Consider the following 23,178-nt stretch of genomic DNA (forward strand, 5'->3'; position numbering starts at 1 on the left):
GCTAGATCTAGTTGGAGAGGGGACGGGAGAAAAGGAAGAAATGCCAAAACAGGGAGTGGGAGAAGTGTTGGACCACACAAGACAGAGAGAAGAAGGGATATGGGTTGGGGGGGAGGAATGAATTGTCCAAGTTTCCATTACTTCCTATGGGAAAATTTGCTTTGATATACGAGCACTTTGGATTACGAGCATGCTTCTGGAACAAATTATGCTCGCAAACCAAGGTACCACTGTATTTTATAATGGAATCTTGGCTAAGTACATGGCATTGGGACACCAGATCTGGTTGTCAATTTACAGAACTGCCACCATAGAATTTTAGTACCTTCACAAATCTCCCAATAGTGTTGAAAAGAAACACCCAAGTTTTATCATTTAAAAATTCCCTAGAATCAAAACCCCTAACAATAGGCAGGGCCACTTATTTCTTGTGGCAGTGTAAGAGTAAATGCATGGCTCTCGATTCTATAATATGTTGGCATAAATCAGCATAGCCATTTTACATCTTGCAATGAAAATGGCCTTAGTATGTGGGAAAAAACCTGAGGAAGGGCATGCCACAGCCACTTTTTGCCACAGCTTAGTAAAAGAGACCTTTTATAAACAAACCAGTCATTGTTTCATTAGGAGGCTCAGTGAATTACAAGAGCCCCCAAAGTATTTGGCCTTATCTCCTTTTCCCTGTACAGAAGCACCTTGGATATGTTTTATACTGATATTTGGATAAGGCGTGTCCTTGGGACATGATGTGCTTCTTGGAGTAGGAGGAAAAAATTCAGACAAAAGGCTTGTAGGCTTCTAACTTCTAACCAATGAAGTATAGAATCTCATAAAAAGAAGGGGATTTTTGATGAAGAAACTGGTAAAAATTATTCATCCACTTCAGGGTCTGTCATGTGGCACATTAGAATAGATGCTTTTCTTCTTGAGTCAACTTGATAAGATCTACAAGGTCTGTTTTCCCTTTTCTCTCATGCTAGTAACAAGCTGAAATACCCTGTAGTGCAGATGCAGCTTGAATTTCTCTGAAACCAGAATCAGTTCTCATAGGGAACCTGATCTTGAAGAATCCTGGCAATAGTTTTGTTAAGCTCTTGCCATTATGTAAACATGAAGTCTTAGTAAGGACAATTCTGTAACTAAGTGATTATGATTAGCTGCCTCCTTGCGCATATGTATGCACAAATAGTAGCACTTACAGTACATATGTTAGTGCACTAAGCATTATTCTATTAGAGCAGTGTCTTTCAAATTGTGTGCCCGAGAGAGATTCCAGAATTTTACTTTATTTAAAAAAAAAACTTTCTTCATAAGCATACACTAGAATAGATGACATTATTGATATGTATTAACCGCATTTATGATGACATTATTAGGGAGTATGGTTCATGTACATTATTAGGGAGTATGGTCCGCTCTCCATGTATATGAGTCATTTTCAAAAGATTACAAATTTATATGGCTTTTTAAATAAAGATTCCCGTCCTTGTACATTTCCATCTGCAGTTTCTTTCTTGTTTTTCGTGTACGGTTTTTTACTGAAGATTCGTTGGATTTTTATTTGTTTTGCAGTATGGGTAACGTGCCTATTTATTTTTTTTCCTCAAAATGGGACATCTACTAATTTTTAGGTAATAGAATGTGTATCCTTCCCTCCCTCCCATCCCTCATGCAGCAGAACCCTTGCCCAGCTTCTATCCTTCCTTCCCTCCTTCTCTCCCTCCTATCCCTTGTGCAGCAGAACCCTTGAGCACCCCCCCCCGCATTGCGCAGCTGAACCCCTGCTAACCTTCCAGCCTTCCTTCCCATCCGAATCCCGCCAACCACGAGCCATACATACCTCCCTCCAAAGCAGCATCGGGCCGGCATCACTTTAAACAGGCTTTGTGGCCTCCTCTGTTGGGGAATTCCCTCTGTTGCATCACTGATGTCATCAGTAATGCGGCACATGGAAGGCCCTGACAAGAGAAGGCTGCGAAGCTTGTTTAGTGATGCCGGACCGACGCAGCTCTGGAGGGGGGTATGTATGGCTCATGGTTGGCGGGGTTCAGATGGGAGGGAAGTATGGAGGGGCAGTGGGGGTTCAGCTGCGTGGCGGGGAGGGAGGCGGCGGCAGCAGGGGGAAGCGCTACTGCCAGCGACTAGGGCTTATTTTCGGGGGGGTAGGGCTTATTTTCAGGGGAACACGGTAGGAGGGTTGCTCTCATTCTGAAAACGGGACATTTTGGCATCCCAAAGCTGTGATTGGGACAACAGGACAGGCTACCTAAAAACAGGATGGTCCCGTTCAAAACGGAACGTATGGTCATGTTAAGATGGTGTGTGTGCGTAAGAATACAACCGCCACCCAGACAAGCACCATTCTTTGACGCGATTGGTCCTCGAAAACTAACAGCAAGTAATTTTATTTTTTATGCAGCAGTTATCCTAACGAGCAAAAAAGCAATCAAGGCTTTGTTACCATTTGGATCTTCTTATCTTTGTGAACTTGGATTTTCAGCTCTGACATAAATTCTGGTCCAGAAAATGGTGAAAGAATTTGAGTGAAGTATCTGAAGAGATTGAAGTAGTAGAGCTAGTAATTAAAAGAAGTGCAGAATTGATAAGTATGCTCGATATGCATCTCATAAGGGAGACTAATACAGTATTGTGGAGTATTCGGCTCCTGCTTCATTGCAGCATAGTCTCTGCAAAGCAAACTTCAACAATCAACATCATTATATTATTTTTCTGATCTTCAAACACTTTTTTTTTTAAAAAACTTGTTTACCCCTAAAATCAATTTACAGCAGCTGCCATTAAACTCCCAAGAAAATTAGGCAGCACGCTCACAGCCTTTTGTTTCAGAGCAATGATTTGCTTACAGGAATGGCCCTGGGATTTTGGGCAACACACTTCCTCCTGTTAAATCTACACAGTAAGACTCAGTGGTGGACTCTTCTCTGCGCAATCGCAACATGCAGCCAATGCATACGAGTGTGTAACATGTTGATACACAGCTCGTGGTTTTCTTGGACGAATGAGAAATCAATTGATATGAAAAGTTTAGTACAAAGACAACCTACCTCAAAGCTCAGATTTATGAGTATGTCATATGATATGAGCAGAAGGTTACAGACTAAAAGGAGGAATGATGCTTCAGGTTATGCCATGGAAAAAGAAGATTTAAAAGCTGTGTCTTATCTATAACTGTAAAAAAATGCACCGGGGACAACAGGAAGTCATTGTGGTGTTACCACTTAATGTACTCACCAGAAAGATATTTGCATGCTCTATGCACATGATGCATCTCTTGGTTCTTTGTTCTACTTTGAGTAAAAGCAGATAAATAATCCAGAGCTATCAAGCAAGAAAGAAACACACACAAAAAAATCCAGTTTTATACATCAAGAAATTCTGTGATTTGTGTTTGTATCTAGCTTGTCAATAATCCCTCAGTATAAGACACATAGGGGAACATTTTCAAAAGAGAAAAATGTCCTAAAAGTGGAATAAGGGGCAGATGGACGTTCTTCTCGCAAAACCCTTTCAATTCGCTATTTTCAAAACATTTTCTAGATGGATTTCTTTGCTGTTCATCTGCAGTTCATCTAAATTTCAAGGGGGCATGTTAGAAGCGTGGAGTAGGCAGGACTAGGGCTGATTTATGATTTGGACATCTTTCTGCAATAATCAAACATTTTAGAAAATGTCCAGGGCACAATTTGGACATTTGGGGCTAAACCTGTTTTAACAACGAATAAGTGCCAAAAAGGGGCCCAAACTGACCAGATGACCACTGGAGTGATGTTCGGCCAGTCCTATTAGAGCAGCAAGCAGGTCTCTGGAGTAGCCTTGTGGTAGAAAGTGTGAGCCCATCAAAACCCTCCCAAAATCTACTGTACCGACATTTAGGCGATACCTGCAGGCATAAAGGCTATTGGGGTGGTATACACTTGGATACAGTAGGTTGTGGGTGAGTTTTTGAAGGTTTATCATTAGAGCTGTCCAATTCAGGAAAAAAATGTCAATTAGTTGGCAGCTTAATTTGCAGCCGCTTCACCCACCACATACCCTTTTGCCCTCTCCAACTCCACCCCGGTGCTGTCAAGTGTAAACAAAACAAACACTGTTAAGTTCTAGTTTGTACCTGCTGTCTAACATCAGCTCTGGCAGGATACACATTTCAAATCGGACGTATTGTAATCACAAAATAGAAAATAAAATTATTTTTTATACCTTTTGTTGTCTGGTCATTTTATTATTCAAATCACGTTGGTCACAGGCTATGGTTTCTATTTGTCTTCTATTAACACGATCACCCAGGGTCTCCTACCCATATGACATTTTCTTCTTTCTCTTTGCTTATCATCCATCTTCCATCTCTGTACCTTCCCTTTCCTTCTCCTCCTCCCTGCAGGTCCAGCACCCTCTCTCCCTTCCCTTTCAGCCTCAGCCTCCAGTCCAGTGTCTCTCTCCCTTCCCTCCCTTCCCTCCAGGACCCCCTCCACTCCATGGGTCAAACACCCTCTCTCTCTTCCCTTCCCTCCATCCCCCACTCCAAGTGTCCAGCTTCCTTTCTCTTTTCCCTTCTCTCCAGCCACCGTGGTCAGCACCCTCTCTCTTTTGCCTTTCCTCCAGCCCCTCACCCCATGAGGCCAGCACCCTCTCTTTCTTCCCTTCCCTCCAAGGTTAGGCATGAATTCAGGCCAGATTCTATAAATGGCACCCTATTTCCAGATGCTTAGCGATGCCTAACCTAAATCCACACATAATTTAATTTTTTTAATTGGTTAAATGGTACATCGGAGCACTGTCGGAGTATTTAGCGCTTCAGGCCACAGTAGAAATCTCTACTGCAGCTTAGTAAAAAAAGGGGGGGAGGGGTGTTTAGACTGTAAACCTTCAAGGGATGGGAAAATACAGTGCTCCCCTGCTCATTCGCGGTCCCGCTCATTCGCAGTATTTTCTGACCGCGAAGGGGAGGCAGGAGAGGGCAGCTGGAGAGGCAGGAGAGGGCAGCCGGAGCGCCGGCAAGTGAAGGAAATCACTCGTTGTATGCTACGACTGCCTCTTCCTGTACTAAAGTCAGGCCTCACCAATCAGGAGCTGTGTGTCAAAGCAGCTCCTGATTGGTGAGGCCTGATTTTAGTACAGGAAGAGGCAGTCGGAGCATACAGTGAGTGATTTCCTTCACTCGCCAGCGCTCTGGCTGTCCTCTCCTGCCTCTCCAGCGGCCCTCTCCTGTCTCCCCTGCCTAAAACCTGTATTTGCGTTTTTTTTAACATTCGCGGGGGTTCCTGGAACGGAACTCCCGCAAATATCAGGGGAGTACTGTATTTACTGTACATTTCTGTGACCCATCTTGAGCTACTGCTGAAAAAGGTGTGAGCTGATTCTAAAATCTTTAAACCCTCTTTGTTTATTTTTTTTAGCTTAATTCATAAAACCATTTGTCAAAATGTTTTCTGCACAGGGCAATTAATATAACAGAAGGGTGGTAGATGTGTGGAACAGTCTCTCGGAAGAGGTGGTGGAGGCAGAGCCATATTGGGTCAGACCAATGGTCCATTTAGCCTAGTATCCTGTTTCCACAGAGGCCAATCCAGGTTACAGGTACCTGACAAAAACCCAAATAGCAGCAACATTCCATGCTACCAATCCCAGGGCAAGCAGTGTGTGGCACAGTGGTTAGATCTACAGCCTCAGCACCCTGGGGTTGTGGGTTCAAACCCCGTGCTGCTCCTTGTGACCCTGGGCAAGTCACTCAGTCCTCCGTAGCCCTAGGTACACTAGTCAGATTGTGAGCTCACCGGGACAGATAGAGAAAACATTTGAGTACCTGATTGTAAAAAAAACCTCTTAGATAAATCTTGATAGACTATGTATAAATACCTAATAAACTTGAAACTTGATTTCAAAATAATTAAGCCATTGGGAACCATTGACTAAGGGCTCCTTTTACAAAGATGCGTTAGGGCCTTAACGCGTGGAATAGCACACGCTAATTGCTGCACGCGCTAGCCGCTACCGCCTCCTCTTGAGCAGGCGGTAGTTTTTTGGGTAGCGTGCACTAAAAACACTAGCGCACCTTTGTAAAAGGAGCCCTAAGTTCTGTAAGGAATGATAACTGATATTATTTTATCGACCCTTAAGCATACACATCCAGGGTGGGTGGGAGGGGAGAGGGTTTTGCATTATGCTTAAAAACTGTGAAAACGTGGATACAGCATCAAAATTTAGTTGTGAATTTATCTAAAACTGAGTTGTTAATGGTAGGGAAAGTAGAGGATCCTTTATAGCCAGATTAAATTGAAATCAATAAGAATAGCCTTACTGGGTCAGACCAATGGTCCATCAAGCCCAGTAGCCTATTCTCACGGTGGCCAATCCAGGTCACTAGTACCTGGCCAAAACCCAAGGAGTATCAATATTCCATGCTACCAATACAGGGCAAGCAGTGGCTTCCTTGTGTCTTTCTCAATAACAGACTATGGACTTTTCCTCCAGAAACTTGTCCAAATCTTTCTTAAAACCAGTTACGCTATCCACTCTTACCACAACATCTGGCAATGCATTCCAGAGCTTAACTATTCTCTGAGTTAAAAAATAGTTCCTCTTATTGGTTTTAAAAGTATTTCCCTGTAACTTCATCAAGTGTCCCCTAGTCTTTGTAATTTTTGACAGAGTGAAAAATCAATCCACTTGTACCCGTTCTATTCCACTCAGGCTTTTGTAGACTTCAATCATATCTCCCCTCAGCCGTCTCTTTTCCAAGCTGAAGAGCCCTAACCATTTTAGTCTTTCCTCATAAGAGAAGAGTTCCATCCCCTTTACCATCTTGGTTGCTCTTCTTTGAACCTTTTCTAGCGCCACTATATCTTTCTTGAGATAAGGAGACCAGAAATGAACACAATACTCCAAATGAGGTTGCACCATGGAGCGATACAGGGGCATTATAACATTCGTAGTCTTGTTAACCATCCCTGATGGTGTGGATAACATGAAGAAGGACCTAGCCAAGTTTGAGGAATGGTCCGGAATTTGACTGCTAAGATTTAATGCTAAGAAATGCAAGGTCTGGGCTGCAAAATCCTGAGGGAACAGTACAGTTTAGAGGGTGAAGAACTTTTGTGCACAAAAGAGGAGCAGGATGGGTGTGATAGTATATGATGATCTTAAGGTAGCCAAACTGCGAAAGCTAGAAGTATGCTTGGGTGCACAGGGAGAGGAATGGCCAGTAAGAAAAAGGAGGCATTGATGCCCTTGTGTAAGACTTTGGTGAATTATGTACAATTCTGGATGCCCTTGTGTAAGAATTTAGAAAATTGTGTACAATTCTGGAGACCGCACCTTCAGTATACAAGATGGAGTCGGTGCAGCAGAAGGCTACTACAATGGGCAGTGGTCTTCATCATAAAGCATACAGGGACAGACTTAAAGATTTCAATATGTATACAGTACTCACCTGAAATTCACGGGGGTTCCGTTCCAGGAGCACCTGCGAAGTTTGAAAAACCGCAATAATTGGATGTGGTTTAGGGGAGGCTAGAGAGGGCTGCAGGGCCAGCTTTCTCTGTATCTTCATGCCATGCAGGTTGCCCGAATTCGGTGATGCGCTCTGTTTTGGGCTCATCCTTCTCTTTACTGCAGAACCCCTGGAAGGGAAACATAGAACAGAACAACCTTGGGTGCTGGAGAAAGCGGTTGCACGGAGTGCTGGGTATTCGCAGCACGGGAGAAAAGCATGCGGGGCAATATGAAAAACAGTATATTTTTGAGGAGGGAAAAAAAACGCGAATGACTGGGGCCGTGAACACTGAACCGCGAGTTCGCAAGGGAGTACTGTACTTTGGAGGAAAGGCAGGAGATGGGAGATATTATAGAGACATTTAAATACCTACATGGCATAAATGCTTATGAGGCACGCCTCTTGCAATTGAAAGGAAATTCTGAAATGGGAGGGTACAGTGATGTAGGTGAAAAGGGATAGATTCAGAAGTAACCTTAGAAAGTACCATATTTTCCAGCGTATAGGAATTTCCATAATGATTTACTGTACTAATTTTATAGTTATTTATGTCTATAAAAAATGTAACTAGGGAACACTATAGTTCTTCATCCTCAAAACCCAGAAACAAAGTGACGCATTTGTACAATGTATACTTGTGAGACCTAGCGGCATCTGAGAGAGCAGAAACAACACGATGCGCATGTACAGTGCGTTCCAGTAATGCGCGTGTACAGTACATACTTGTGAGACCTTGCAGCGTCCGAAAGAGAGCAGAAACAACATGGTGGTATATTAATATAAACCAGAAGTTTTAGACTGACTGAAATTTCAACTCATAATTTTGATTACCGGCGCATAGGTCACACCCCATATTTTAAGCGTATTTTGAGGGAAAAAAGTGCATCCTCCCCCTCCCCCTCCCTCCCATCTCCAAATGAACTAGCCAAATTCTTCAATGAGAAGATCTCTACCATAAAGAGTTCGTTCCCCCCAGCTATCTCGTACAACTCTCTTCCTACAAATGACTCCGACCCTATCCCCGCTGACAGATCATGGACCACTTTCGAACCCGTATCCATAACCCAGATCTCTAAACTCTGCCTCAAACTTAAATCCTGCAAGTGTATCTTAGACCCTTTCCCATCCTACCTTTATGAAAACATCCCTGTGCAGGCCATCTCTTCCCTCACCAACCTTATAAATAAAGTTTTACTATCGGGCCTGTTCTCCACAGAAATGGGACACATTGCCTTATCCCCTCTCCTGAAGAAAGTCAATCTCGACCCTTCCTTACCATCGAACTACCGCCCCATAGCAAACGTCCCTCTTTTAACAAAACTTCTAGAGACCATAGTCGCTACTCAGCTTTCCTCCTACCTAGAAAGATTCTCCATTCTCCAACACTACCAATACGGATTTAGACCCAATTTCAGCACCGAGTCCCTCCTAGTCTCCTTAATTTCAAAGGTGCAACAATTACATGCTCGAAACAAATTTGCTGTTCTTCTACAGTTCGATCTCTCCACGGCTTTCGACGTCGTGCACCATGACATATTAATCTACCAACTTTCTGAGATAGGAATAGACTCCTTTGTCCTAAAGTGGTTCTCAAACTTCCTTCGCGCGCGTTCCTACATTGTCAACACAAACGGCTCCAAATCCACTCCGTGGTCACCATCCTGTGGTGTCCCACAGGGCTCCCCCCTATCCCCCATTCTCTTCAACATGTCCATGACCTCCCTGAAGCTCCTCAAATTAACCCCCCTTGAAACAATATACACATACGCAGACGACATACTTATCCTCCTCGAAACTGACCAGAACCTCACAAACCTCCAAGAGAATATCACTTCATGCCTGGTCCCTCTCTGTACAGATGAAATTAAATGAATCTAAAACAAAATTACTCTGGCTCGGCCCAAAATTATTACACCTGCCCACCCTCTTCACATTGCCCACAGGCCCTACTCTGCACCTTGAATTCTCAAGCAAGGTCCTCGGCATCACTATCGATTCCTCCCTCTCCCTCAACGATCACCTGAATTCCCTGGCAAAATCATGTTTTTTTCAGCCTCCACATGCTGAGGAAAGTAAGATCCTACTTTCACCAACAATATTTCACTGTCCTTGTACAATCCATCATCCTATCCAAACTCGATTACTGTAACGCCATTTATTTAGGCCTAACAAAAATAAGTCTTCACAGACTCCAACTTATCCAGAATACTGCAGCCAAGCTGATTTTTGCTAAACGAAAATTTGATCACGTCTCCCCTCTACTTACCAATCTCCACTGGCTCGCAGTACTTTCCAGAATTCACTTCAAATGCTCCTGCCTGGCCTTCAAGATCATTCACGGCATTCTTCCGCCCCTAATCCCTCTATCCTTCCTCATCCGGACGCCTGCCACCACCAGATCTGCTCACAGATATAAACTATCCTTCCCCTCTCTACACGGCATCCTCCACGCTGGCAAACTGGGAAAATCCCTTCTCTCCAAAATCACAGGCCTTTGGAATGATCTCACTATCCCGCTGCGGAACCTGGGCTCCCTCCAACTTTTCCGAAAACAACTGAAAACCTGGCTTTTCTCTAACATCTAACATCTCTTTCCCCTGTCCACATCCTCCTCTATTCACATGCTCTTGTAAATCTTTCTCCTCTCTCTTCCTATATTTTTAAAATTTGTAAACCGTGTCGAGCTCCACTTCCGTGGAGATGATGCGGTATATAAACTTAAGGCTTAATTTAGTTTAGTTTATACGCCGGCAAATATGGTACTTTTTAATGGAAAGGATGGTGAATGCTTAGAATGGTCTCCCAATGAATGTGGTGTAATTAAAATGTGTATTTCAATTCAAGAAAGCTTGGGATCTCAAAGGGACAGGTGGCGATAATAGATGCCGCCCACAATGTCATTTCCTTTAGTGAAGCTGGCGGGGATTTCAAAGCCCTGCCAGTCGAGGCCTCTTACTTGCTGAAAGAATTTACTTGTTGAGCGGCCATAGGCACTATCCCAGAGCCACCACTGTTCCCAGCTACAGGCCCCTCCCTTTCTGGCGCATGCTCAGTTTTCACTCTGGTTTGCCCAAATTGTAGCATATGTGCACAGAGGCTGATCACTAGCAGCGGCTCTGAGACAGTGCTGGCAGTGGAAGCCACCCAACATGTAAACTCTTTGGTGGAGAGGAGGTCTTTGGCTTATGTGGCTTGGGATCCCCACCAGCAAAAAGATATAACATTTACCTGTGGGGAGGAGCAGCAATTAAATTTGGGTTCTTAACCTGTACTTAAATTGCTGTATAGTTCTTGTACTTAAACTACTGTATAGTCTTTATATTGTCCAAATGTACTCCACTGTGAATGTTTGCTTGTAGGCCGTTCTGAGCTACTGGGAGGACATACAAATCTAAATAAATAAATAAAATAAAATGATTTAGTTGGAGGTGGACCAAGATGAAATTTTTGATCTACTCTCTTTGCTCTCAGCCCCACCCTAAATCAGCTGGCTGGCTAAGCTACAGGACTAGATAGGCCATACAGTCTTTATCTGTCTTCAGTTTTCTCTGTTTCCGTGTGGCAGGAAATGTTTAATTGGTTTAAAAATTCCTGGTGGAGGGACGTTTTCAGAGACCTTTGCAATACAATAAAATGAGTTCTATACCTAGAGTATTAATTCCCCAGTGCTTCCTTGATGAGGGGAGTTTCTGAGGGCGGGCCTTTGAGTTCCCGCAGCCAGAGTTCTTGTAAACCGACCTAGTTTACTTTCACTTTGTGACAAGTCGAGGCATGGGTTTGAAGAAGCTTAACTTGGTCTCTGTTTTCTTGGTAAGTAATTTAACTTACTTTCATCCAAAATGTGCTTAGTCTGTTACTGGGAACGTTGCGACTTGAGCAAGAGTTTCCGTTCGGAGGCTTGACACGGAGCCCGCCGTCTCGGAAAAAGCAGGCGGCTTTCGTCAGCGAGTTCACTGGCTAATTGAGATGCCCTGAAACCGGGGAAGCGCTTCGTGAAGGCTGAAAACAGGATTTCTCAGCGATCTTGTTCTACAGATTGGCCAGGCACCTCTGCCACGGCGTAATTAGATCGCTGATTTCTTGACATGGGCTAAATCTTCGTAAATAGATTCAACGTTCACAGCCTTGCACGTCCTAGCTTAAATGCTTTTTTCATGTCCTGCGGTTTCTTATTCGCCTCTGTGGCTCTTACTTTAGTTTATACCAAAGTCACCTAACATGTGCGTTGTTATTGTTGATTGGGGGGGGGGGGTTCCCCCCGATAGCTCTAAGGACGTTTGTTAGCACAAAATGACTGAAGACGTAGACTCATGACTTCATTTTTATTCTTTCTAATTAAAAGAAGAAACCCTCCCCCTCCCCCCATTTTTCTGAGCCTCAGGCACTATGCCTTCTCGTGTCTAATGGATGTCTGCCCTGGTTTCAGAGCAAGTAGGTCGTTTTATTCCTATCAGTGGCAGCAGAATTCTGGGTTTGGTGCATTCTCGTCTTTCTCAGCATGCATGTAATCATGTGTTTGCCAAGATGACTACCTTTCCTGTAGCTATGAAATAGAGAGCAGAATTTTTCAGGGAGGTAGAGGGACAGATCACCAGCGAGGAAGTCTCTGCTGTCATCCCCAAAATATTGGGAAAATTAATACTTGTTTGCATTTAAACTGTACTGTAAATACACTAATCCCCAACCCCTTAAAATAATGTTTTAGTTGCCTTTTTGTTCCATTTTATTTAGCCTGGCATTTTACCTCGTGATTCTTTAGGGGTTTTAATTCATTGGGAAACAGCATTTGCTGTACTAAAGTTCACTGTTACCTGATATTTTTTTTTCTTTTGTTTAATGCCATTCCGAATTTGTCCAATCATTTCAATAGCAGCCCTATACAAAGGACCCAGAACAACATCACAGCACTCCACTAACCGCCAGGCATGCATAAACCAATAAGCTAATCAGGTGTCAATAATTATTGACGCTAATTAACAGTACTTAGGAGTTACACAGATCTACTCCACCCTATTCTATATCATGCATGCTTAAGTTTCATAAGGCACAACTACAAAGGGGGTGTGGCCATGAAGGAGCATGAGCAGGTTAGTGGCATTCCCAGAATCTAGGAGCAATATTTCCAGTCAGCATATAGACCAGCTTTTAGCAAATGCCTAAAGTTAGGCATGAAGGCCCAGATTCTGAAAACGGCACATGGAATTAGGCGCCTAAATCTAGCCAATCTAGGTGCATAACTTAATTATTCAATTTCAATTTGGCTTAATTGGTGCTGTTAATTGATAGACATTTAAATACCTATGTAATGTAAACACTATGTAATGTAAACACGCATGAGTCAAGTCTCTTTCATTTGAAAGGAAACGTTGCAATGAGAGGGCATAGGATGAAGTTAAGAGGTGATAGGCTCCGGGGTAATCTAAGGAAATACTTTTGTACAGAAAGGGTGGTAGATGCATGGAACAGTCTCCCAGAAGGGTTGGTGGAGACAGAGACAGTGTCTGAATTCAAAAGGGCCTGGGATAGGCACGTGGGATCTCTCAGGGAGAGAGATAATGGTTTCTGCAGATGGGCAGACTAGAAGGGCCATTTGGCCTTTATCTGCCATCATGTTTCTATGTTTCTAACTCAGTAGGCGCTTACCACTTTGAGGTAGGCATCGACTTTGAGGCGCCTACCAGAAAGTAGGTATGGTTGGGGCAGATTCTGGGTGGATTTTGTGCGTGTTTTCACTTAGACACTGGCACACTTATTTAGGCTAAAAAAACACCCTGGCATAAATGGGAGTGTGCCTAAGGTTTAAACACCTACCAGTGTCTTAAGACAACTTAGGTGCCACTAGATGTGATTCTATAAATTGCGTCTAGTGGATAATTGACTATTGTGCTCCTCAGCGCCTAGAAGTTAGGCACCATTTATAAAATCAGGGCTAAAATGTGCACTAAGCTAGTATTCTGTAAAGGGCGCTCTGTGCAGAATATTATACTAGCTTTGTACGAATCATCCGGGTGCCTAACTTTGGGCACCATTTATTAATTTACTCCTGCCAGTCAAGGTGAGGGTGATTCTGTGAGGAGCCACCTAGATTTAGGTGGAAAAAATGAATGTATGTGTCATACATGCCTAGAATTTCAGCCTATATTCATGAAACTGTGCGCTAACTGCACGCTATTCTATAAGTACACACCAATATTTGATATTTCATACTTTGCAGGTGAGTGTTCACATGGGCGGATTGTAGGCATGTCAACACATTTATGCACGTACATTATGTAAAATATTACCATTTATGCACATTCTTTACCATTCTAGGTGCATACATTTACAGTTCTATGACTGGTATGTGTTCTTGCACCTATATTTTTATGTATGATGATAGTATTCTATTGGGCACATACCTTTCTCATATATATAAGCTCTCTTTTCCATCATTAAGAGGAATCAAGTCCATTAGTAAAATTTCATATTCCTCTCCATACTTACTAAATCTGATCTGGAATGGACTACCTCCTCAAATTAGATCATGTTTATCTCTTCAGATCTTTTGCAAAACCTTAAAAATCACTATGTTTGATCGGTTTTTAGCTATAGCTCCAATTAACATTAATGGAGCTTTCTTTGTGATCTAATTATGTAAATTGAATTGAGCTCCTATTTCTAGGAGATGATTCAGTATATAAGACAAAGAATTAGATTAGATTAGCTTTCTTAGAATAGGTTCCAAAGAGGGATGTTCTTGGCACCCTTTTATAGATTTACTCACTATCCCCCAGATTCTGTAAAGGTCACCCACATTTGGGCATTGACACTAATTAGGAATTACACGCTCTTCTATAACATTGTGTGCCTAAATGGTCTTGCATGCAGCTCAAAAGGGAGCAAAGGCAGATCCGGGGCAGTCCCCAAATTTAGGCACAGTATTATAGAATAGGGTAATTTAGACACCCAGCTGCTGTTAGTAACGCCTTTACTGAAGCTCATGTATCATGACACCATTACAGAAGCTCATGTGAACCGCTCTGAATTAACTCTCCAGTCATTAGTTGTGTGTCACCATTTATACTAGGTTTCAGCAGACATATGACCTTGTGCCCAAGTTGGGCACAGAAATCCACGCTAAGTACTATTCTATAAAGGTTGCTTAGTGCCAAGTGACCTATACAGAATTGGCACTTAGGCCTGGATTCTCTAACCGCCGCAAATTTTTTTAGGTGCCAGTAGGTGCTCAAGGTCAGTAAAAAAAAACCCCAAAAACAAACCCCACGTCATTTAAATGATGTTTTTAACTGAGTTTCAAAGCACCTTCCGACACTTAAAAAATCAGCCCCGGAATTGCACCTCTATAGGTGCTTTAGGTCGCCCAATGCCGCTGTAGGTGTTGCTGATGCTGGAAGTGGAGTTAGGTGGCCTAAAGCGCCTGCAGAGGTACGATTTACATCAAAGGTAGGAGCCAGAAATGTTGGCTTGGAAAACCCTGGCCTACATTCCTGGCACCTACCGGTGCCTGATGCCGTTGCGTAATTGATGTGATCGGTGGCCGTTTTTAAGGCGGCCGCTGACAATGGTGCCGGATACAGAATCCAGTCCTTAGTGCAGATCTTAATGGCACCTAACCTGAGCAAAGACAGTGGGAACGGACAATGAGCACTCTGCAAGAGCCAGCAGTATGAAGGAAATTCTTATTTATTTCAATCTGGGACGTACAGTACTGTGTTTCGGCGAACATAAGCGCCTGCATCAGGGGTCACTGTGATATGCGATCCACAGATCAAAACAACTCCTTTGTTAATGTGTGAATCTGAGCCAACAAATCACAATGTTGAGTACGTCAGGAAATCAACTGTCCAGGCAGTCAAAAAGAGCAGTGTGTGAGAGAAAATTGATGGCTGGTGGGAGCAGAGTCGGGAAGAGAAGTGGAAGACTGGGAGGCAGGGGCAATGAAAGGGTATTAGCCATGCTAGTGAACATAAAGCCTCGTCCACGCCATCGTTTAACCTGACATTTTGATAATTAAATTCAGACACGATCACCCCATTACTACACTCCAGAATGAGCCCCATAAGTCACACATAATTAGAAATCATGGTGCTCTTTTTTTTTTTTTTTTTTAAGCATATGGACATCTCAGAAGGCCGAAATGAAGTTCAAATCCTGATTTTGGAAAGGCAGAATAGGGATGTCCAATACCACAGGGTGTATCGGGCCCTCAGATTTTCAAAGCTCTTGTGTGCTTCTCTGAGCTCTGCTACCTGAATGACTCTATTTGCTGTATTGAATTATAGGAGATCCCCAGGCATTTGGAAAAAACAGATTCCTAGATCATTATTTAACTTCCTTTAAAAAAAGACACAGATGAGTCAAACCAGAACAACAATCTATAACATACAGAATGTGTGTATAAAGGAAATTCAATTTTCAAAGTCCAAAAACAATAGGCCAAGACCAAAAATCATCTGGGTCAACAATATATAGTCCAGTGTTCACCTCCAAGTCCAGTAATGATGTTGTGATTTAGTTTCTCTTAGTTTACTTGTAAACTCTAAACCCCCCCCACCACACACACTTTTACTAAGCTTCGATATTGGTTTCTACCATGGTCCAAAGCGCTAAATGCCCCGACGCTGATAGATGCTGATAGAATTTCTATGAGGCAGCATCAGAGCATTTAGCGCTCCAGTCTGCGGTAAAGAGCTTAATAAAAGAGGGCCTAATCTCTCAAAGCTTGGTCTTGCAGAAGATCAGCTCAGGCTTTGTCTTCCAAAAATAAGCAATCTCCACTTGTGCAGCAGGTGTTTCTCGTCCTATCACTTTCCCAATAGACAGTCATGAAGTAAAATATATAGACTTATTAACATAATTATAGCCAACTGTTGGTCCTTTTCCTAAAATAATTGGACCTAAGGACAAGTCTACCACATGTAAAGCTCCCTACTGTCCACATCCCTGTCAACATCTAGGGTCCTTTACACTAAGGGCTGGATTCACTATATTGGAATGAGTATAAATAAGATGCTCTATTTCTGAGGCTATTTCCCCACCCAGTGAATAGTTGAAAAGTTAGCTAGTCGAAAGGATATTCAGGGGTGGGTTTCATGAGATTTATATACTTTTCCAATGGAACAGTTATTTATTGTGTGGTGGTTATTCCATTGTGAGTGAATTACAATAGTGTAGCTTTTAAGGCAGCCATTGAGCTCTTCTTCCCTCAGGATCACTAGCTTCAATTTTCAGCAAATATACGAGTAAAACAGATACATGTATTATGCTGTTTTTCCTAGAAATAAGCAGTGGATTTTCCCAAGTCTATCTTAATAATGCTTATGGACTTTTAGGAAATTATCCAAATCTTTTTAAAACACTGCTCTGAATTAGGATGCTATCCCCCCCTTTTACAAAACTGCAATAGCGGTTTTTAGCACAGGCCGTCACACTCATGAACATCAGGAGCAGCACAGAGCATTCAGTGTGCCGGCCTGCGCTAAAAACCGCTATCACGGTTTTGTAAAAGGGGGACTATTTGGATATAAAAAAGGAAAAATTACTTTTACCTAAAGTACAATCAGAAACTCTGACAAATATTTGTGCTTCTCTGGTCATGTGAACCAGGCAAATATTCACATTAAGGATAGAGTTTAAAGTCTCTAAAGTATTTGAAGATGAAACACAGCAAGTAAAATGTTTCTTTGCATATTGAGCAGTGAAGTCTCTGAAGGAATGAGGAAGGGTGATTATTATTGCTTCCATCATCAGCTTTATGTGGCAGTTTTCAAGCTGCTTGCCTTGCAAAGTTTGAAGTCCACCCTGGTTTGAACCAGCTTTCTAAACAAATGTATGTGTATCCTTTCTCTCTGAAAACTGATATTGGGGCTGAGTATTTTCCAATGGAAAAGAATACAGTCTGCGGCAATGCCATCTCCTCCTTAGTATTAGCCCTAGACTTTATATTAGCCAGTTAAGAATGTGTAGTTTCCAGGCATCCATTTTGGCTTTGTTTATTGGTATTTGCCCAGGTAATTGGCTTTTAAAAATTGCCCTGTCTTGGCATTTGGTTTCAAAGTCCTAAAACTGAGACACACTGCTGATATTATTTATATACTGCAAAAAAAGCAAGTAGGATTTTTTTTTCTGTTTATCACCAAAATATCACCTCAATTTCATAATAGTTTGTAAATGAACTAAACGCAGAGTTTAATTCTGTACTGAAAATGCTGTCAGTATTCATGACTTAAATGTTTTATGATGGAACTGGGTAACGAAAGCTCAAAAACACAAGGAGTCAAGCTTGCCTTATAAGGGTCTTTTGTCCTTATATGGCAACTTGATGATAATAGTAGTACCATGAGACAACAGCTAGAGGTTGCCAGTGATATTTTGTAGCTGGGGTTTGCTCCTGCCCCATCCCCCAAGGCATTTGCCAAGATTTGACAAGTAGGCTCCAGTGTGAAGATAGGAAGCAGATGGGAACAAGAGGAAGCATATGGGAAGGTCTGAGTTGGGGGGCATTGGGAGGTGTCAGTTGGAAGAGCCATTGGGGGTCTCAGATGGAGGGGTTGATTGGGGGAGGATAGTACTTCAGCCTGTCCCTTTCCAGCACTGGGCTGAGGCTTCAGGCTGGAAAAATAATGCTGCTTGCAAAGTTGAGTGCAAGCCGCGTTATTCTTGTGCTGTGGCATTGATTAACCTGCAGTACTGAGCTAACGTGGATTAGTCACTCCTGTCATAAAGCCCAACCGTTATCATAGCTTAATAGCTATCTCAAGTTTCAAGTTTATTTACAATTTGATTAATCGCCTATTCCAAATTCTAAGTGATGTATAAATCGGCAAAATACATAGTTAAAATATACATAAAATAAACATACAAAACTAACAAAGGGACTAAGTTTGCAAAACATAATAAAAAACTCATTTACGAACACAATGAAACAATAGGTAAGGCAAGGAAAGAAAAGAAATACAATCTAAGTAATGTAGGAGTCAACAATTAGAGGTTAAACACAACAGGAAGGGAAAGACAAAACTGAATAGAAGGTTTAAAAATAAACAGAAGAGCAGTAGGCAATTCAATTAAATATTGAATGCATCTTTAAAAAGATCAGTCAGCGCCAGTAAATTTTCCAAGAGATCAGTTTAGAAGTATAGCTCCAGAGTTAGGAGCATAAATTCTTTGAATATTGTGCCTTTTCTCCTGAAAATTGCATGTATAGGTATGTAATAAGCATTAATCGTGCCTTGGATTAACCTCATTGGCTACGATACTGCCACTGCGCAAGAGGGATGTTGACTGCAGTATTGAGGAGAAGGAGTGGATGACTTGATCTAAACACCTGTGATACATTTTTCTTTCCAGGATGACTGACATTGAAGCTTATAGTGGGCAAAGTATCATTCGATGTTTATAAAATCATTTCTTTTGTTTAACTTGCAGATAATTCTAAGCTATATTCAGTCTACCTCTGAAAGCCGCGATGCATTGCTCACAAAAGGCATTTCTGGACAGGCCATTCTGAAAAGGAAGATTTTTAAAAGAACCATTAAATGCCCAATAGATGAGTACTCAGCAGATAACCACTGTTGCAAACTGTGCAACAAAGGTAGGTTTCTCAGCCATATTTTCATGTGTATTTGATTAAAAAAAAAATTTAGATGAAGCAATGCAGAATAAAAGTGATACTGCATATTAAAAATGTTTGGCAGAAAGTAAATCCATGACAAATTACCCTCCCCCCCTTTTACAAAGCCACGTTAGGCTTTTTTAGCACCAGCTGCAGCAGTATTAGCTCCGACACTCATAGGTGGTGGGTTCAAACCCACACAGCTCCTTGTGACCCTGGGCAAGTCACCCAATTCCCCCCCATTGCCCCAGGTACATTAAATAGATTGTGAGCCCGCAAGGACAGACATGGAAAAATGCTAGAGTACCTGAATAAATTCATATAAACCAATGGTCTCAAACTCGCGGCCTGGGGACCATATGCGGCCTGCCAGGTACTACTTTGAGGCCCTCGGTATGTTTATCATAATCGCAAAAGTAAAATAAAACAGTTTCTTGATCATATGTCTCTTTAGCTATAAATGACAATATTATTAAGACTTAGCCAAAAGGAAAGATTTATAAACTATAAAGAGTTTTTACCTCATGCCAAATTGTCATTTCTTTAATAAGACATTAACTATTTTTTTCTGAGGCCCTCCAAGTACCTACAAATCCAAAATGTGGCCCTGCAAAGGGTTTGAGTTTGAGACCACTGATGTAAACCATTCTGAGCTCCCCTGGGAGAACAGTTATAGAAAACTGAATAAATAAATACTGTAAACGGAAAAAGGTCGGTATGTAAATATTCATAGGTTGCAAGACCTCATGCTGGAAGTGAAGTGAACAGATGTTCATGAGAGCTGTGCTCAACACATCTTGTTCCCTTAGCTTCCTGTTTAGAAGTCATTGCACTAGACTCCCTACTGTTGTACTTTTCACTACTCATTATTGAGCGCCATTTATTAAATCTGGCCTTTAGCCTCTTCAGCAGCGGAAATGACTTTTCGTTTTTGTTTTCCAACTGTAGTGTTAAGATTTTTGCTTTTGCAATTTTTGAACACATTGGATCTGATTCTATAAACAGTGCCTAAATCGTTAGGCACCAAGGGAAATGGCACCTGGCACTGTTCATAGAATTGCACCTAATTCAAGTTAGGCACCTGTAGACATCAAAAACATAGATGTCGGTATATTAGGCCAGTGCCTAAGGTAGATGCCTAACTCAATCTACACTCAAACTCCGTCCCTTTGCCATGCCTACTTTTAGGGTAGGCACCGCCAGGCACCTTGGTGTAGATGCGTACATCACGCCTACCAAGTTAGGCCCCTACCAGAAAATTAATTTTTTGTTTGTTTGTTTTTAATGGCGCTGTTCAATTAACAGCGCCAATTGAACCAATTTAAAAATTAAGTTAGGTGCCTAGATTGGCTAATTGCGTCTAATAGTAGGCACTTTTTATAGAATCGGAATCATTGTGACTAGTTAGGTTATCTGATTTTAGAAATTAGGATTTAGGGGTCCTTTTTATCAAGCTGCGGTAGGGGTTTAATGCGCGTAATACCACGCGTTAAACCGCCTGCCGCGTTAGCCGCTAACGCCTGCATTGAGCAGGCATTAGTTTTTTAGCCGGCCGCGGGGGTTAGCACGTGATGAAATATCCGACGCGCAAACCCCGCTAGCTCGGCTTGATAAAAGGATCCCTTTTGATATAAGCATTATCTATCTATCTGGCATTTCCCTTTGCATCTTTTTTTAAAGTTGGAGTTGGCACTTTGAGATGCAAATCATCTATAATTAAATCACAGAAACATTTATGGCTGAAAAAAAAAGATTGCCAACATCCTTCAATAAAAATATTTGCATCTTACTTTTTAAAAATTCCGTCCCCTGGGACATCTGAGCAGCCTAAATTCTACTCACTTTCATAACGTCTCTTATGTATTTGTGTACAGTGTAGTAGTAATAGTGGTGGTAAGAGTTGGGGGGGAGTATGAGAGTGGGGTATGGGCTTTTACTGCAGATTCAGGTGAGGTACAGGGAGGTATGGATGATGTAAGGAAATGGGGAGGGGGAGTTGATTTTGCGCAACCCCTTGATTTAGATCCCAAAACTGAATTGGGAGCTGCTGTTTGTGAGTGCTTTAGGGCAGGTGCAAAAGCTGATGGCCATTCTTTATTCAAAAATACTTGTCTCCCTGGAGGATGTAATGTGCAAATAGTGGCTTTCTAAATTTGTACCTTTTGCAAGTTAGTTAGTAACAAAAAGCTTCAAAAATGACCTCTTATGACTGGTGAAACTGTTATGAAGCCAGTTTTCAAAAGTTGAGTACTCTAAATAGAAGTGATTTTAGAATTAAAATGATCATCAGTGAAAACTGATTTTTTTCAATTTGTATGAGGGGGCCACTGAAATGTTCTCAGCCCAGCCAAGAAGAGAATAATGTGGAACCATGAAACTTACAAGTTAATCCACACTTTTCTTGAAACTTTTTCATTTCAATGATATAAATTAAATGAAAACTATCAAGAAAAGTATGGAATAACTTGAAGTTTCAAGGTTCCACATCGTTCTCTTCTTGGTTGTGCTGAGAACTTTTCAGCAGTCCCTCGTATTGTGATGTCATAATGTCTCATTCCACCAATGCCTAAGAGCCAACCTCCATCAGTGATGTCACAATGGCTTGGTTTCCTTATACCTGTGCCCATTTACTAGATGCATTTGCCTCATTGAAATGAAAAGTTTCAAGAAAAGTGTAGATTAACTTGTAAGTTTCATGGTTCCACGTCATTCTCTTTTTGGTTGGGCTGAGAACTTTTTAGCGACCCCCCTCGTATTCTTCAATATTCTTTTCATATACACTTAGAATATAGAATTATTTCATCCTGTTGTTAATCCATCCTGGTAAAAGATTGAACTGCTTGTTCATTCGATCTATACTAGGGGTAGGCAATTCCGGTCCTTGAGAGCCACAGGCAGGTCAGGTTTTCAGGATATCCACAATAAATATGCATGAGATAGATTTTCATCTTAAGGAGGCAGTACATGTAAACCCATCTCATATATATTTATTGTGGATATCCTGAAAACCTGACCTGCTGTGGCTCTCGAGGACCAGAATTGCCTACCCCTGATCTAGACCAGTGGTTCTCAACCCAGTCCTTGACACACCCAGCCAGTCAGGTTTTCAGGATAGCCACAATGAATATACATGAGATACATTTGCATGCATTACCTCCATTGTATGCAAATGTATCTCATGCATATTCATTGTGGCTATCCTAAAAATCTGAATGGCTGAGTATGTCTTTAGCAAAAAAACTCGGATATGGTAAATATCACTAATAATCACAAAAACACTTTCACCAAAAGGAAAAATGAAGGTATAGTAAATAAAGACACAAGCAGAAACCAATCTTAACGGAGGAAAAAGCCTCAGACAGGGGCCCGCCCACCTCCACAATGGTGGAATAGCGGTGTTCGGGCGATCACTTCACTGGCATAAAACCTCCTACTTTGATGGTCTTAGCAATGTGTTGAAAAATTGCTTTCAGAGTTGAGTGATATGGAAGAAGATAATAATAACTTAACTTTCTCCTTAAAGATCGGAACACCAACGATGGCCAGCGTTTCACTGTCAAGCTGCCTCAGGGTGTATCAAGCCCGATCACACTAGAAATATAAAACACTCAAATCAGGATAAATTTAAAAAACCGGTGTGTATTATAACTACATACATCATGAAAACCGGCTACATATCTCTCATACGGACGCCGCTCACGTCTCAAAAGATCCAAAGATGGCGGCATGATTAGCAAACCAGATTAAATCATACCGGTGTTATGACGTATGCATACATCAGCACCGGAAGTAACAAGCCGGATAAACAAGCCGGTAGTGATTGTTTCAAAATTGTCAATTCCTTCAAAAAATAAAAATATGAATAAGAGTAAATGATGCAGAAAAGGCAGTGTTCATTCTGGAATGGAAACCTACTGGAAATTCCAGAAAAATATTGTATTTTTCTTCTTATTAATCTTCTACTTCTATTGTTTTTGTAATTTTATGATCTTTTTATATATATTTTTTTTAAAAGATTTTTCTTTATTTTGTGTATTTTTATTTTGTTTATTAT

General features: G+C 41.7%; 1 protein-coding gene and 1 non-coding gene across 4 annotated transcripts in view; one reads left to right on the forward strand and one right to left on the reverse strand.

Annotated features, from left to right (window-relative positions):
* Window positions 1–11,105: 11,105 nt before the first annotated feature.
* FAS (Fas cell surface death receptor) overlaps window positions 11,106–23,178 on the forward strand; it is a 40,467-nt gene continuing 28,394 nt past the window's right edge. The window contains exons 1-2 of one of the 3 annotated variants that reach the window (XM_033943664.1): window positions 11,106–11,320; window positions 18,938–19,103. In XM_033943664.1, the coding sequence (XP_033799555.1) occupies window positions 11,282–11,320; window positions 18,938–19,103 (205 nt within the window). In that variant the 5' untranslated portion in view covers window positions 11,106–11,281. Of the gene's footprint in view, window positions 11,321–11,755; window positions 11,942–11,962; window positions 12,598–18,937; window positions 19,104–23,178 lie in introns of those variants that run through there. The other 2 variants (XM_033943665.1, XM_033943666.1) reach the window with 2 other exon arrangements.
* LOC117360168 lies at window positions 18,639–18,785 on the reverse strand. Its single transcript, XR_004539376.1, has one exon. It is a non-coding gene; the product is annotated as a U4 spliceosomal RNA (small nuclear RNA).

The sequence above is a fragment of the Geotrypetes seraphini genome, chromosome 4, assembly GCF_902459505.1.
Source record: "Geotrypetes seraphini chromosome 4, aGeoSer1.1, whole genome shotgun sequence".
In the NCBI taxonomy this organism is placed as follows: domain Eukaryota; kingdom Metazoa; phylum Chordata; class Amphibia; order Gymnophiona; family Dermophiidae; genus Geotrypetes; species Geotrypetes seraphini.